Source organism: Ustilago hordei, assembly GCF_900519145.1.
Source record: "Ustilago hordei strain Uho2 genome assembly, contig: UHO2_contig_05, whole genome shotgun sequence".
NCBI lineage: Eukaryota > Fungi > Basidiomycota > Ustilaginomycetes > Ustilaginales > Ustilaginaceae > Ustilago > Ustilago hordei.
Window position 1 is genome coordinate 1,703,438 of NW_024545279.1, and position 17,158 is coordinate 1,720,595.

Genomic DNA, 17,158 nt, shown 5'->3' on the forward strand with positions numbered 1-17,158 from the left:
GAAAGTGTATGTGTTTGTGCAGTGTCACCTGCGACACTGATCCATGTCGCGTCTTCGGCGCAGACCGTGTGAGGCCGACGAGAAAAAGACTGCTTGACTAGTTTTACGACTATGCATGATGAAAAGCGCAGAGCGGTTCGATGATAACAGTTGCAATTGCAGGTGTTTGTTTCTAACAAAGCGTGTGTGTTGTATCACTACACCCTGTCCAGGAAGGGGGGCGTTGGAAAGAAATAAAGCTTGGCATTGGAGCGGCAAATTTACAGCTGGTATAGAAGCAAACAAAGCGAGAAGATTACACTGAGGCTGAAAATGTGAAGCAGTGCAGGGGATGCGGACGTTACTCGGCTCGCCTCCAGTGGGCCCTTTGGAGAATTTGTTTAAAATGCTTCGGTCCGGTATAGTGCTTCCTTGCAAATGCAAACCAGTTGATCGTGGCCAACAGAAGCGTCGTGGCTACGACAACAAGGGACCAGTTCATATAGCAACCCGAACTAACAGGAATGTAGGATGGCATCAGGAACAACACGGTCGTGAGGACAATGTAGCAAAGCGCTGCAGTGTTGATGATGGGACCCATGAGCGGTCCCAAAGTATACTTGATATCGCTAGGAATGGCAACGTCGTCATGTTCCTCATTGTTCTCCTTGTCTGCAGCACATGTGCCAAAGATCCTCTTCCTCCCACCAAAGAGCATACCAGCGATGGGTACAAGATAAGATAGCTGAAGCATGACAACCGAGGCACTAACGATTGCCTGAACGGCGATCACCGAGCCAAAGAGGATGAGGCCAAAAACGACATAGATAGCAGAGCAGAACAAGATGGCATAGATCGGCACTTGCCATCTAGGCGAGATGTAGGCAAGCTTCTTCTGCAACAAGGGCAAACAACCGTCGTTGGCGTACGCTTGAACCATTCGACTCGAGGTAAGCATGAGAGCAGGTCCGGCAAAGAAGATGGTGCCAAAGAGGATGATGTTGAGAGACAGAGTGCCCGCTTTGTTCTGAGTGGCTTGCATGAATGCTTCTACGATTCCCGCTGCACCGGCTGCGATGACATTTTCGATGCTGCTGATTCCCGAAAGGACGGCGATGAGCACAAGGAAAGCCGAAGTGCCGCCGATGAGGCAAGAGAGGACCATAGCTTTGGGAGCGTTGATGTGAGGCCGCTCGATCTCGTCGATGACGTGAGAAGCACCATCTGCACCGACAAGACAGTACTGAGCCTGAATGAGACCGATCATCCATGCGATACCATCAGGCCAGCCAGTGAGGTTGACAAACTCGGTGAAAACGAAGCTGGCACTGGATCTGTGAGCTTGTGCCGAGGGTACAGCGAGACAGGTGACAAAGACGCCGACGGCACCAAAGAGGGACCACATAAGCGCCAACTGGTTTATTCGATCCAGAAGCTTGACACCAAACATGTTGACAAGTGCGCAATAGATGGTGAGCAGCACATACACGGCGAAAGTGAGAGCAATGGGTGGGGGATAGGTTGGGTGGTAGATGCTGATGATGCCGACGACAGTGCTTCCTGCATAGAGTGGCGCTGAGCAAGCAAGAGCGATCCAGCCAGTGGCGCCGATCCAACCGGCATAGTAGGCGACAAGAGGACGGTGGGCTTTGGGAGTCATAGCATAGGCCCAATGATACTGACCACCGGTGGAAGGAAAGACATGGCAAAGCTCTGCGAGGGAAAGAGCAATTGTGGAAGCACAGAGAGTACCGACGAGAAGACCATAGACGACGCCGACGGGCCCACCGGCGCCAAGTGCGAGATTAATGGCAGCACATGCAGCAGTCCATGAGTTCAGGATGGCAAAGGAGAGGCCGATGAGGGCGAGAGTGCTGAAATGCTTGCGAGGCACCACGTTGAGGTCAGCCTGATCGAGGGCGTCAGTGGTGGAGGACAAGGGATGTTGGTATTCTAAGACAGCCGAGTTGGGTTTGGATGGGTCATCGTACACCTCTTTCTTGCGATCCATATCTCTGTGAGCGTGTAGGGGCGAACAGTTTCGGTTATATGTATATAAGAGGAGCGCTAGCAAGGCCTCGCTGCCAAAAAAAGCGTCGCTCCAAGTGTGGGTACGCCGAAATGAAGATATGCGAGGGATCGAACGGGTCGAACGGATCGAACGGATCAAACAGATCGAACGGATCGAAGGGATGTTGATGTCGTCAAGGACTGATCGATCGAGCAATCGATTGTGTCAAGCCTAATAGAGGAAAGATTGAGGTTTGGGTTGGGTGGGGTGTTTAGCAGCCGGCGTTTTATGGGAATGAGCGAGCTCCGTGTCTGCTTGTTCATCTTGGGCCGCGCGGTGCTTGCTGATGGTGCTTGGTCGTAGGAAGAGAAGGAGGAGGAGAAGCAAGGAGGAGGAGGAGAAAGGAGGAGGAGAAGAGGGTGTCGGTGGCGGAGAGATAAGAAAGCGCTCTATGGCAGAAATGCAGGGAAAGGCAAGAGTGGGCAAGTGCCTGCTAAATTGCCACTGCCTATGATCACAGGGAGTGTGCCTTTAACGAGTTGAACACTAAACGAACAGTCACTTGACGAGCTTGCTGGAAGGGGCATCGGATCAGTCTATCTATCACCGCCAAGACGAAGCGCAGTTGAGCGGTTAGAGCGGGCAATCATCAAGTCACACATCACATCACACGGCCGGAAGAGAGTCAGAGATAAGACCCGAGTGAGCGTGTGAGCGTGTGAGCGTGTGAGCGAGTGAGGGAGTGAGGGAGTGAGTGTGTGAATATCACATGTGATCATACACTTGTCCTCCTTGTAATCACTCGGACTCGCCCAAGGCTGAGTCATCAGGATCGTTCTAGAAGTGCTGGCCAGAGAGGGCCCTGTCTGTAGCCGCGCTGCCATCGTAGTCATTGCTCACCAGACACTCTCCCTGCGTCCATATCTGCGTCCACACGAGATTGTTCAGCCTCAGCAACGAGAAAAAGCAATTGGCTGGCGGCCATAGTATTCCAACATGTCGGAGTCGTACAGATGCGAGTGTAGCGAACGATGCAAGCAGCTTCCAAACAGATATCAGGAGTGCAGTGTTGAAAGCGACGACTGATGCGAGAGTGTCAGAGTGTCAGAGGGCGAGGAAAAGAACGAGGAAAAGAGCGAAAAAGGTATGCAAGTACCTGCACCAAGCACAGTAGAGCAACGAGTAAAAGAAAAAGCGAGTGGAAAAGATCAAACGGAAGACTTGCATCAGCCTTGATAGCAAGATAGAAAGCAAGCCAAGCGGGTATGCAACAGGTGTGGGCGAAGGGGGATGAAAAGAGCATCGCATGGCTATTGCAAGAACAGAGGTCCGACCCCCTCTGTTACTCCATCTCCCATCCCCGTTCAGGTATACGGCCAGCAGATCATTCAAGCTGACCCAACTTGGTAATCGGAAAGAGAAAAACCGAAACCGAGTTGGAAGCAAGCAAAAGCAAGCAAAAGCAAGCAAGCAACTAATCTACTGCAACTTGTCATAGTCAATCTCGGCCTCCCGACCTTCCGGCTTGGCATCCGAGACCAACCAAGGCTTGCTGATGTAATTTCGCAAGCTGTCCGGCAAAACGATGACAACGTTGAGTCCAGCTTTGCAACCGAACTTGTCATAACCAGCGCCACCGGGCTTAAGCCAGTTGATAGCGGCACTGACAGCAGCACCCGAAGAGCCGCCAGCCAAGATACCTTCATCCCGGATCAAACGGCGCGCGTAGGCGAAACTCTGCTCGTCCTCGCTTTTCGTCCACTGGTCAATGACGTTCTTGTTAAGCGTGTTGGGGTCAAAGTCGTAACCGATCCCCTCCACCTTGTACGATCCGTCGCTACCTTCGGGCAGATCATTGAGCGAGGCAGGCAAGGCCAGAGTCGATCCGACAGGGTCAACGCCAAGAACGAAGCAGTTAGGGTTGTGGTCAGGACGCTTGAGGCGCGATGCAATACCGCTGATCGTTCCACCAGTGCCAACACCAGCAACGAGGACGTCGACCTTGTCCGAGTAGGTCTGAGTGGAGCCATTCGGCTCGTCAGCACCGCGGTTCGAGTCAGGGGTGAGAGGGCGAGCGCAAGCCGAATCGATCGACTCGCCCTTCTTGTCGGCCGAGAGCGAAAGATGGGGCATGCGGTGGAGAAGCGAGGTGGAGGAAGGAGGAGCAGGTCCGCTCTTGATAGCCTCGATGATCTCTTCAGCAGTAGCCCAGTGAGCAGCCGGGTTGTGAGGGTTGTTGTACTGGTCCAGGATCACAGCGTCCGGCATGTTCTTCTGAAGGCGACGGGCGACCATAATGTTGGAACGAGGATCATCGTGGGCAGCCTCGGTGGGAGTGCGGATAACTTGGGCGCCAAGAGCACGAAGAGTGTTGACCTTTTCGGCCGACATCTTCTCGGGGAGAACAATGATGCAACGGTATCCTCGAATCGCGCAGGCAAGAGCAAGTCCGATACCCGTGTTACCGCTGGTAGGCTCGATGACGATCGACTTGCCAGGAATGAGTGTCCCATCCTGTTCAGCTTGCAGAAGCATACGACGAGCGATACGGTCCTTGACACTTCCACCAGCGTTAAAGTACTCGCACTTGACCATCACCTTGCACTTGATGCCCTCTGCCTGTGGGATCCGGTTCAGTTGAATGAGCGGCGTCTCACCCACAGCGGAGAGTGCGTCTGGCAAGATGGCTTGAGGTCTCATGGTGAGCAGATGAGTAGCAGCCTACGTTGATGCAGTTGAAACGAGGGGGAAAAAGAAAAAAGAAAAAAGAAAAAAAAAAGAAAAAAAAAAGGAGACGTGAGAGGTTTGTGTGAGAGGGGAAAGGGTAGCCCGACTTTCGATCTGTTGGAGATACGAAAGGATCAGACAAGCGGAGTTTGCGCCTAGAAGAGGGGCAAGAACGCGAGAGTCGAGTTGATAGGATACAAGTCGATGGGAGTTGGTGGTAGTAAAGGAAGACTTTTCACCCTTCGCCACTCGAATTTTGATTCATTTATTTCGATTTTATTCGCTCCTTTTTTTTTTGTGGTTTTCTCACTGTCGATAAAGTTGAAGTAGATAAAGTTACACAAAGCGTAGAGACAGTGAAGGTAGTGCTTACGGCCGAGTAAAAGGCCTGAGCATCTTAGCACAGACCACATGTGTCACAACCTACTCAAGACAAATGCTTTGTTATGTTCCGCAGTCAATGCGGCTCTCTGCCGCTCTTCTTTTGTATATATAAAGACTCCTCGCTCTCTCGCTCTCTCTCTCTTATCATCATCAACAAAAATGCCTCAACTCCAACTACTGACAAATGACTTCAACTGATTAAGAGTCTGATACTCAACGCAATGCCGCCATCGACAAGAGCTGGACAGACGGGAAGGGGCGATGATGATCAAGCAACCACAAGCAATGGACAGGAGGAAGGATGGCTCACGCAGGTAGTCAGGATCCTCCAGCTGGTGAACCCAGCACTAATGGCCAAGGAAGCAATTGTGCGAGCTATGGGCCTCATCAGCATTAGCAACCAGACCCCATGCAGGGAGACTGAGAAGATCCCCAAGGAGGTGTCGAGCGCCATTGCGCACATCAAAAAGCTCAGCAACAGCAACTGGCACACTTGGGAACCTACCTTCATCGACTGCCTCCAAAGAGTACATAATGCGAAGGAGATACTGTATGGCACGGTGGCGCCTGGAAATGAGGAATATGATGAAGACTTGGATAAAGCCCTCGTGGGTCTCATCCATGCCTGCTGCGACAACAGTCCAGACAGCCGTATCGACACCTACACCATCAGGGGAGCGGATGAAGAAGTCCAGCTCGGCAGCACACTCTATGCCAAACTCAAGAAGGCACTAACACTGAACAACGCTGTAAAGCGAGCAGGACTGCAGGATTGTATTCACACAGTGCGCTTGCACAATCGAGACATTGTCAGGCTAGGCAAGGAACTCGATTTGATCTGGAACGACGCAGCACGCCTGGGAAAGCATTTCGACAAGGACCTCAAGAAATCAACTCTCTATCACTGCACAGCCCAAGATTGGTTCTATGCCAATGCCATCGATGCACTGAAGATGGCCAGACCAGACTGTAAGTATGATGAAGCCTACCATGCACTCGCCAAGAAACAGCAGGATGGTGAGGTCACTGGCCATATTAGAGGAGCAGCAAGGGTTGCCACAAGCACGGAACAGGGGAGCACCAACCAGGCAGAGCAAGGACCCAGGGGCAGGCACGATCCTTGCAACCCCTCGGCCCCCCCAAAGTGCTATGCTTGTGGAGGACCTAATCACATTGCTTGGAACTGCACAAACACCAACAATAACCCCGCACCGAGTAGGGACGGACCCACCACCAATCCAGCACAAGAAGCGAGTCGGTAGGAACTCGGGTGCACCCTCCTAGCGATCAGTGGGGATGAGCAACCAACATCGGACACCTGGATCGTTGATTCGGGTGCGATGCACCACATGGTGAATGATGAAAGAATGCTGCTCACCTCGATGCACAAGGACGGTCAGATCTGTATGGCTGGAAATGAAAGGCTTCAAGTGAAGGCCATAGGAGACGCCTCCCTTCGGGTTGGCGATGTAACCATCCAGCTATTGGATGTGCTCTACATGCCGAAACTTAATTCTAATTTATTATCAGTACAAGGCTTGATCGAGAATGGTGCACGGGTAACTTTCGATGAGTTTGGAACCATCATTAAGCAAAATGACAGCACACAAATACAATACAAGAGGAACAGAAGAAAAGGGTGGTTCGAAGTACAGGGAAAGGCACTAGCCCTGGAGTTGGAAGAGACACTCGACGACATCCCAGAGGGCAACCAGAACACAGGAAAACTAGATAATGCCCCAGAGGGCAATAAGGACACGAAGCATCAAGACAGCTACCTATGGCATGAGAGGTTCGGACACCCAGGACGAGACAAAACGAGACAAATCCGGGCTCATTACCTAGGTACCGATGAGGAAATGGAACATGAGTCGAAGCACTGTAATGCATGCAGCCAAGGAAAACAGACTTGAGCACGGATGGGCCAATCAGAGTCAGAAAGAATGGAGGCACCATTAGAGCTGGTACACGTAGACCTGATGACAGATCTCAAAGGACATGCCAACTACCACTACGCACTAGTTGCTGTGGACGACTTCTCCTCTCTGATCTACATGGAACCACTCTGCACAAAGAGTGCTGCACTCACGGCGCTGAGGAGGTGGATAGCCAGGATGGAACAGGCAATGGACAGGAAACTCAAAACACTCCACAGCGACAATGGAGGAGAATGGTGCAGCATAGCAGCCGAAGACTGGCAAACTCAAGAGGGTTTCAAGTGGCAAAAGAGCGTCCCGGGGATCAGCGTCCAAAATGGACAGGCGGAGAGAGCAATCAGGTCGGTCCAAGAAAAGATGCGCTCGATGCTGATTGGTCGAGCTTGCCCCAGAGAGTTGTGGCCGTATGCAATCACAGCAGCAGCACACGTGATGAACCTTACCCCATCAGCCACCAAAACCATCCCCCACAAGGCCTTTTATGGAACCACCGCGCACAAGCTGGCCCAGCAGCTGCAAGTCTTCGGATGCTTGGCATGGGTTCATGTTCAACAGAAGGACCAGCAAGGCAAGTACGGGGCTAGAGCAAAGCCAGCCATCATGATTGGGTATGACGACGAACACAAAGCATGGAAGTTTTGCAACCTGGACCAGCCTGCGTCAATTCAATGGAGCAACTCAGCAACATTCCATGAGGACAAAGGATGGAGTGATCACCAACAAGAGGCAGTCAGGCCCGTGGTGACAGCGGAGGTCAAGGAGGAGGGTGTCACGCCAGCCATAGTGGAGGAGGAGACCAAATCAGAGGCCACAGTGGAGGATCTCCTACCAGCCGTAGACAGCACAGTAGGCACCGCCAACACAGCAATACTGAACCTGGACCCAACACTTGGGGAAGCAATGAATGGTGAGGACGCCCAGCTCTGGAAGGAGGCAATACGAAAGGAGCTAGAAGGACTTGAGGCAATGGGGACTTGGGAGGTGGTGCACCAACCATCAGGAGTACCACTTGTGGACTCTAAGGTTGTGCTTTGGCTGAAGCTTGATGCTGATGGTGTACCTGTTAAGCACAAGGCACGACTGGTTGCAAGGGGCTTCACACAGAGAGAGGGGATCGACTACCAAGAAACCTTCTCTCCAGTAGCACCCCTCGGAGCGATCAGAGCCATCTTAGCACTAGCAGTGCAGAACAACTGGGAGGTACATGCTCTGGACATCACTATGGCTTACTTGAACTCCACGTTAAAGGAAGCAATCTACATGAAGCTGCCAGAAGGATCAGGAGTAGCACCCAGCAAGGTGTACAAGGTAGTCAAGGGTCTATATGGCCTAAAGCAGTCTGGGCGAGAATGGAATCAGGAGTTCGACAGGTCTTTGTGATGCATGGGATTCTTCCAGGTAGAGTGCGCTCCCTGCATCTACACCAAGGGACAGGGTGAAGATATGGCCATTGTGGTCATCTACGTCGATGATACACTAGTCATAGCACCACGGCTGGAAACGGTCCTAAAGGTTAAGAAGCAGATTGGTCAGAGATGGAAGATGGAAGATAGCGGTGAGGTCTCTCACTTCCTGGGCATCAAAATCAGTCGAGACCATGTGATGCGCACCATGATGATTGGTCAGTCAGGGTACATTGACCAAGTGCTGGCAAAGCACCTGGACAAATGTACGAAGCCGACCATGGTTCCAATGCAGAGCATACCGGAGGGAACCCTTGTCGCAAGTGCAGCACAACAGAAGGAGTATCTGGTGATTGTTGGCAAGCTGCTCTGGGTTGCCAACAGCACCTGGCCCGACCTTAGCCTTACCATGGGTGTTCTCGCTAGGTACATGCGTGAACCATCACAGGAGCATTATCAGGCAGCACAAAGGGTCTTACGCTACCTCGAAAGCACAAGGCAGGTTGGATTGGTTTATAGGGCAAGTGAGTCGCAAGAGCCACTGGTCGCGCACAGCAATGCAAACTGGGCGAGCGATGCCACCATACAGAGAAGGAGTACATCGGGGTCAGTGGCGTTAGTGTACGGGAATCCAGTAGCCTGGAAGTCAGTGACACAAAAATGCGTGTCATTGTCCGCTGTTGAGGCAGAGTTCATTGCAGCCACAGAAGCAACATGTGAGGTGCTCTTCCTCAAGCAGCTGCTACGCTCAATTGGCATTGCCACAGGCACACCAACGGTCTACTCAGACAACACTGGTTGCATACAGGTTAGTAAGGACCCAGCACAGCACTGGAAGCTTAAGCACATTGACACCAAGTATCACTTCGTCTGTAACAACGTCCAAGAGGGAAGGGTGCAGATCAAGTATGTAGACACCACAAGAAACTTGGCAGACATACTCACAAAGCCCATTGGGAGACAGGCAATGCAGCAAGCAAGATCTGGGCTACACCTGCAAATACCAGCAGCAGTGTACAAAACGGGGTCCCCGAGCTATGCGACAGTGTTGAAGAACGGAGGTCACACCTTGAAATAACAGCATAATGAACAGGGTACATATACTGTTGAGGGGGGGAGTTGAAGTAGATAAAGTTACACAAAGCATAGAGACAGTGAAGGTAGTGCTTACGGCCGAGTAAAAGGCCTGAGCATCTTAGCACGGACCACATGTGTCACAACCTACTCAAGACAAATGCTTTGTTATGTTCCACAGTCAATGCGGCTCTCTGCCGCTCTTCTTTTGTATATATAAAGACTCCTCGCTCTCTCGCTCTCTCTCTCTTATCATCATCAACAAAAACGCCTCAACTCCAACTACTGACAAATGACTTCAACTGATAATGCTGTGGATCGGGTAGACAGAAGCGGAGAATTCGAAAAAAAAAAAAAAAAAAAAAAAAAAAAAAAAAAAAAAAAAAAAAAAACACACAAACTGCAATTTCTCTACCGTTCGAGACCTGGCCGTGTGTTGGAGAGCAAATCGGGCTGCAATTCAAGCCGATCGATGCCTTGTCTCGCACGAGATACGCGTCTCTCTCGATGCAAAAAGAGAGACCAACACTTTGGTTCGAAATCACAACGGAACGACCTAACAGCGATCGGCGATTCCCATCAGCGATCGGCGATGCTTATCTGCAAACCCCACCGCTGTTGGACAACAACACACAAGCAAGCTTCCAGAATCGGCCCTCATCCCCACGTAGAATTCGTAGCCAAAGCTGTCTGTCATCCATCCATCATCCATCCATCACCGTCGCTTCTCCTTTTTCTCTCTCTCTCTCTCTCCTCACATCAGCATCGACGGACGATCGGGCAAAGACAGGCCGATGATCATTTGAATTTGCAAGATCACGCAATCGTTCTTCGGATCCCTCCGACTTGTCACAGTGTTGGCGCTGAGCTGAGCTAAGCAGAGCTGAGGTAAGCAGCGACTCAGCCATTCTATCCTTTTTCATCGCCAAGCATCGCCAACGATTGCCAACCCATCGCCAACCCATCACCACCGCCGAAATGCTTTGTCGTTAAGTCAGTGGATCTCAAGCACTGCCTCCATCTCGGTCGCTCGCATCACTCCCATCTTGCATCACTCCCATCTTGCCGACTCGGACCGCAACAGTCCAGATGGCCGACTTCACCTCGAAGCGGGTCAATACCAGCTTTCAGGGCTTGGTAACCACCTGTGTCATCTTTGCTGTCGTTGCAAGTCTATCCGTCGTCACCTACGAGTCGCTCCGTCAAGTCAGGCGTCTTCCCCGCACTCGGATCTCCAAGTTCTGGCGTAAGCATGGCGAGAAACGTGATGCTCCCGGCGGCGTCGTCGACGACAATCCCGCACATACTCGGCGCAAAGATACCTGCGAAGACTGGGAGATGGGTCACTTTTACCTCTCGCGCATCTTTCATGCATCCACACCATCTCCACCATTACCTAGATGGCCATTCGCTTGGGTCGCACAGGCCATCTCCTTCACCGACGAATGGTATGCAGATCATACTGGTATGGACACCGTCGTCTATGTGCGCTTCCTCCGCGCATGTCTCTACTGGGTCCTCCTTCAGTCCCTCACCACCGCTCCCATCCTCCTCGCCATCCACATCACCTTCAGCCGTGGAGTCGAAGCTACCGACATGTCAAGAGCTTCACTCTCTTATCTCGTCAGCACACCTGCGCCTGGTTGCGACAACCAGAACCTCGAAAAGTGTGAACCCATCGCCAACGAGCAAGGCCGCTCCCTCCTCTGGATTCACTTGTCCTTGCTATGGTACCTCACCATCACATGGATCTTAGCCCTTTGGTGGATCGGCAGAGGCTCTCTTCGTCTTCGCAGAGCTCAGATCGACAAGACTCGCACAAAAGTCATCAAGCACAAGCAGGAGCAAGCACGCCACGCTGCCAACAACGCCACATCTCAATCCGATCCCGATCCCGCCCCCGCCGCACCGCCCCTCCACCGCGACCCACAGCAGGCTCTATCGACTGTACAAGGCATTGCAGCATCCGACAACAGCGACGGCTGGCGTCAAAGGACACTCATGGTCATGAATTTGCCCGGCACCATGCGCGACGAAGCCAGCATTCGTCGCTATTTTGAAGAGTTCCTGCGCCCGGACGAGGATGATGATGACGCCTCCTCTCAAGCAAGTCACGACAACAACGGTGCAGCCTATCGCTACCCTCCATCACCACGCTCTCCTCGCGACACACGTCATCTCGATGCACAACACACATCAGCCTCGGACTCGGATCGACATTCCTCGTCACTAGAACATCCTTCCGCCCCACCCGCTCGCTTCTCATCCCACAGCGATGGCCCAGATGGCCCACAACCCGACCTTCACCCTGATCGTTACCTCAAAAGTCCCATCCAGACAGTCGTTCTCGTCCGCAAGATGAACCAACTCGCTTCCATGCTCGCTCGTCGACAACAAGTGCTCACCCAGCTCGAGGCTGCTCACGTCAAGTTGGCGCAACAAGTCCTCGTCACTGTCGGACGTCGCACCCTGAAGATGCGCAAAAAGCAGCCTCAAGCACAACGCTCCTCCTCCACCTTCAAGCACCTTGCATCCTCGCTTCGTCGTCACTTTGGCAAGAGCAAGTCGTCCAAACACGCACAAGCTGCTAGTCACTCCACTTCCGGCGACTCGACACCCTCCGAGACTCTCCATCCCGATATCGAGAAGCTTGGTCCAGCACAGAACAACACTGCAGGCAAAGCGCTCGAGGAAGAGCTCGCGCGACGACTTGCTTCCTTCTCTCCTACCAACGCAGGCGTTCATCACAAGCAATCACAGCCAATCTCAACTATCGACAGCAAAGACCAACAGGAAATGCCAGAGACCGTCTGGGAGGCTCTCAACCAGCTACCGCGACAGTTGCTTGACCCATTCCAGCCAGCAATCAGGCTTTCAGCCCTCTTCCGCGGCCAGACGGTGCCCACCATCGACTATCTCCTCACCAAGCTCAATTTGCTCACTGCTTTGGTCACCGAGATGCGTTCCAGACCGCCTACCAGCTATGAGCCAACCTCGACGGCCTTTGTCACCTTCCGCGATCCTCGACAGGCGCGTATGGTCTGGCGTGAACTCAAAGACCAGATCGTCGTCAAGGTTCGTCTGGCTCCCGAAGTCAAAGATCTCGATTGGGATCGTCTCATGAAGACTTCCTTCACCGGCGACGTCGTCCGTGGCTTTGGCGTCAGCGTTGTCACTTGGGCTTTCACCATCTTCTGGGTCATCATCATCAACTTTATCGTCCTCTCCGTCTTCAGTGTCGACAAGCTGAAAGCCATCCCCGGTCTAGGTAGCTTCTTCGATGATAACCCCAAGCTCACAGGATTCGTCACCGTCACTTTGCCACCTTTGCTCGTCTCGCTGGCTTCCATGTCCATTCCCGAGCTCATCTTCCAGGTCAGCAAGCGTGCACAGGGTTTCGTCACCTTTAGCGCTCTCTACGACATGTGTCTTGCTCGCTACTGGAAGTTTGTCATCTGCAACGTCGTCCTCTTCTTCAGTGTTGGTGCTACCGTCATCGTCACTGTACTCACCAAGGTCGGCAACTCGGGCAGCATCCTTAACACCATCGCCTTTGCTTTCCCAAGTGCTGCTCCTTTCTTCGTATCTTACTTGATCCTTCAGTTGGCCTTGCAATCTGGTTTCGAGCACATGGGTTTCATGATTGCACTGCTCCAGCACTGGGGGGCGAGCAAGGCAGCAACTCCAAGAACACGAGCCATCAAGACGCTGCCACGCAACTTCAACAGATACTACTGGTTGCCACTCCACCTCAACATCATGGCCATCGTCTTTATCTTTGCGCTCTTGAATCCGCTCGTCATTCCATTTGCCCTTGTCTACCTCTCGCTCGCTCTAGTCGTCTTCAAGAAGAATTTTGCTTATCACTACTACCGGCGCTTCAACGAGATGCAAGGTGTCATCTACTACACCCGACTCCTACGATACAGCCTGGACGCCATAGTGGTGATGCAAGCAGTCTTGCTCATCTTCTTCTCAGTCATCCGTCGCGGTTCGGTATACATCGGTATGAGCGCGGTACTCATCCCGCTCACCGTCATCGCCAAGCTTATAGCTACCCGATTGTGGAAGTCGCAGTGTCGCGCTCTCGACGATCAAGAGGCCGAGGCTCTGTGTGGTATCGACTCGCGTCCGCTCTGGGAAAAGATGCAGAGGCATGATCTCGGTCCCAGCACTGCAGAAGAAGGAAGCGACTCCCGCGGTCCACTTGATGCACTCGCTTCGGGACGATATCCATCTGTCGTTCCACCACCGCAGACCAACTCTGCCTTCCAGCGCGTTTGGCAGCGATTGCACGACTCCTTCAACGCCAACGGTCTCGACAAACCAAGTTATCTCGCCACCGCCCACGCCAAGGGCAAGGCGCCCACCAGTGCAGTTGGCCTTGGCGCCAAGACCATCGCTCAAACTCCACGCTACATTGTCAAAGAGACTGTCAAACACGCCTTCCACTATCGACACGCTGCTAAAGCGGGCATCAACAATCTTGATGACTCTCCGCGTCAGAGTAGGGATCGCCGCTCGGCAGAACGCAGGCATATCTCTGGCTTGCCTCCGACCAGTCAAGTTCACATTTACTCTCACCGCAACTCGCACGAAGCTGCTCAGGCTCAGGCTCAGGCTCAGGCTCAGGCTCAGACCCAGGCACAAGCCGAACATGCGGACGGCCAGGTCCCGAACGACCCGAACGACCCGAACGACCCGAACGCCGGTCTCAACAGGAACAAGTCGGCGATGCGCAAAGGTAAAGGAGAGCATGTCGTCCACCGCCGTCGAGGCAGTTCCAGAAGCGAAGGTCGCCCCTTCTTGTCCGCATTCGACGCTGTTGCTGCGCACGCACCTCTACCTAGCGAGGATGACTACGATCTCAGCTTCGAGGATGGTGATGCTCCTTTCCTGGAGCACGACGAAGAAGGCCATCTGCTGCGTCAACACAGCCGACGATCGAGGAGGCGATCTAGCCGTCACTATGGCACTCTGCGAAGAAAGCCAAGCCAGCTGGCCACCGTCACCGATGAAGAAGGGATGCAGCAGGATTCTGGCGACTACCAGATGCGCGTTGCGGACGAAGGCACATCGAGTACCGATCCACTCTATCAGCAAAGCTCTCCATCTGCAAAGCAGCAAGAGACGCAAGCTGGAGCTGCTCGACGTTGGCACCCCGCTGACTGGGACAAGTCGGACAAGCATTGGTACCACGAGTACGAGCATGATGACTCGCTCAAAGCTCGCCAGCTCGTTCGTCCTCATCCTCCCGTTCGTTGGGATGATACGCCCAACAACTCTGCTCGCTACAACAATCCCTTCTATAACCAAGAGATGGATGATTTCCTCTGGCTTCCACGTGACCCTTTGGCGCCCTTGGACCTTTTCGATACGATCGAGTGGTACGGATCTGCGCTCGTCAGCTCACAGGGCGGAGGAGGAGTTCTAGGCGAATGGGACGAGGATCAAGATGACGAGGATCAAGGTGACGAGGAGTACGATGACGAAGATGCTAGCAACTACGAGAAACACGGCTTGCACGATGACATTCCCCTAGGCGGAGAAGCAGCCAACCTTGGCAGACGAGACGATATGATCTTGGACGGTAACGAGGAGATTGTACTGCCTGACCATCTCGCTCGTCACCTGGAAGAGACGCAAGCGGTCGAGCAAGTTGCCGATCCAGCCGCAAGCGTGCCCAAGAACGTGATGAAGGAATACGAGCGAGCACTTTGTCGTACCGAGCGAGCCGGGTCTGAGGCAGGCGCATCCTTGCATTCTCCTTCGAGCTTATTGAGGAGATCGAGCAGCTTGTCTTGTCCCTCAGGGCAAGGATACGCTGGGCCATCACTGCTGCAACTGCCTTGGCATGGATCTTGGCGCAGTGGAGATGCAAGTCTCGCACCACTTAGTCCGACGTCGATGCGGACCTCGCATCGTCCGGGGACAGGTGACTCGGAGCCTCTTGCGAGTGTTGCAGAAGGTAGCATTGTCGTTCCACGGCGAAGCTCGAGTGGTCGCAGAGGCAACAAGAATCAAGCCGACGGCGACGAGGAGGAGGCTCAAGATGCGGATGCGACGCTCACTGCTGGTGATCCCACGTCACTTGTCACTCCTAGGAAGGCAAGGGAGGCATGGGCAACTCTGGAGCGTAACGCTTCACGCAGGACACAGCGACGCGATGCTTGCGGTGCAATGAGCCGCGCTAGTGGCTTGTCCGGCAACACTGCACCGAAGACGGTCACTCTCAAGGCAGCTCTCCGTGCAGAAGCACTGGAGGAAGAACGATGTTTCTCGCTCAAAGAGAAACTTGCAGCCAGCAAGCGAGGTAAGAAGGGAAACATGTCAGGCGATGCATCTGGCCATCTTGAAGGCTTGGAAGAAGCCAAGCCTGATGAAGAAGACGACGAGCAAGACGGAGGCACAAGAGGCGCTCATGGCCTGCAGAGCAGCATCATGGGTCGATACGAAGCAGAGCATCGACGACGCGCAACACAGACGAGCGAATTCGGACGCTTGGCTCCCCAGCGAGATGGAGGGATGCGAAGGGATCTTTCTCAAGGATCGCAGCTCGAACATGGTCAGTCTGGCTTGGAGAGGAGTGCGAGTGGTGCATTTGGTGGAACAAGGTTTAGATCGGCTGCGCTCGGAGTCTTGAGTCGGACGCGAGGAGCCAGAGCGGCAGCTGGATCCGAGGGAGGAGGAGGACATGACCAGCAAGCCGGGTTGTCGGTGCCTATGCAGCAACTTGGCCGTCGGCCACGGACTAGCGATGAGGTGCCGGCAGCCGCACCACCGCAGCAAGAGACACGATGAGACATGTAACGATACCCGCTATCCACAATGAACAAATGGACACTCTCGATGCTATGATGCGAATGTCACGAGACGCGGTGTTTGCTTAAGAGCTCTGAATCGGGGCCGATTTCCAACCAATCTGACTAACCCGATCAGCCGCATTTTGGCAAACACGAGCAAATCGGAGTGAAAGTCCGCGGAGAGACGCCGGAAAGCTGCTTCCGTTCCAGGATCTCTCGGGTACCGGAGATTCCAAGTTTGCCCCATTCAGGAGCCAGTCGAAACGTTGCCCACCTCGCAGCAAGCAGCCAGGCCAAGAGAGCTGATTGGTTTGCGAGAGGTATGTATGCAGGCTAAATCGTGGACCGCCCGCGCTGGCGCCTCTTTTCTTTCTTTTCTTTCCCAGATCTCCACGGAGCCAAGGTCAAGCGGATGTCATCCCGTGGGCTTGAGCGAAAAGCATGCGTTTGCGACAGAGTAACATAGCCATCGCACTCCAGCAATTCGATGGAGAAGTAGAATAATCGGTTGTTTTTTTTTTTGGTTTTTTTTCTTTTTTCCTCCTATGCTTGGCGACTCGGCGCGAGAAAAAAAAAAAAAAAAAAAAAAGAAAAAGAAAAAGAAAAAGAAAAAGGAAAAGGTAAATAATGACACGATTTCCAAATTGGACAGCCGCCAAGAACTGACTCGACGTCAGCGACGGCCAACAGCCAACACACGCAAAACACACACACACACACACCCATACACACATGTCGTTGGTAGTGTCGTGGTGCATCGTGCTGCGACTGTATTGACCTGCATCAGCATCTGCACCTGCACCACATGCCTTCTCTTGCATCCCCTGCTCCAGTCGCTCG

At 53.1% G+C, this 17,158-nt stretch overlaps 4 protein-coding genes across 4 annotated transcripts; 2 read left to right on the plus strand and 2 right to left on the minus strand.

Moving 5' to 3' along the window:
• Positions 1 to 340: 340 nt before the first annotated feature.
• UHO2_03463 (uncharacterized protein) lies at positions 341 to 1,990 on the minus strand (the record flags this gene model as incomplete). Its single annotated transcript, XM_041558378.1, has 1 exon — positions 341 to 1,990. The coding sequence occupies one exon, from the start codon at positions 1,988 to 1,990 to the stop codon at positions 341 to 343; it is 1,650 nt and encodes a 549-aa protein (XP_041414312.1).
• Positions 1,991 to 3,469: 1,479 nt separating this feature from the next.
• Positions 3,470 to 4,690, minus strand: UHO2_03464 (uncharacterized protein; the record flags this gene model as incomplete). Its single annotated transcript, XM_041558379.1, has 1 exon — positions 3,470 to 4,690. The coding sequence occupies one exon, from the start codon at positions 4,688 to 4,690 to the stop codon at positions 3,470 to 3,472; it is 1,221 nt and encodes a 406-aa protein (XP_041414313.1).
• Positions 4,691 to 5,322: 632 nt separating this feature from the next.
• Positions 5,323 to 9,519, plus strand: UHO2_03465 (uncharacterized protein; the record flags this gene model as incomplete). The annotated part of the gene is made up of 4 exons (XM_041558380.1): positions 5,323 to 6,359; positions 6,393 to 6,982; positions 7,088 to 8,346; positions 8,437 to 9,519. The coding sequence occupies 4 exons, from the start codon at positions 5,323 to 5,325 to the stop codon at positions 9,517 to 9,519; spliced, it is 3,969 nt and encodes a 1,322-aa protein (XP_041414314.1).
• Positions 9,520 to 10,604: 1,085 nt separating this feature from the next.
• Positions 10,605 to 16,316, plus strand: UHO2_03466 (uncharacterized protein; the record flags this gene model as incomplete). Its single annotated transcript, XM_041558381.1, has 1 exon — positions 10,605 to 16,316. One exon carries the CDS (start codon positions 10,605 to 10,607, stop codon positions 16,314 to 16,316), a length of 5,712 nt encoding a protein of 1,903 aa, XP_041414315.1.
• Positions 16,317 to 17,158: the final 842 nt, after the last annotated feature.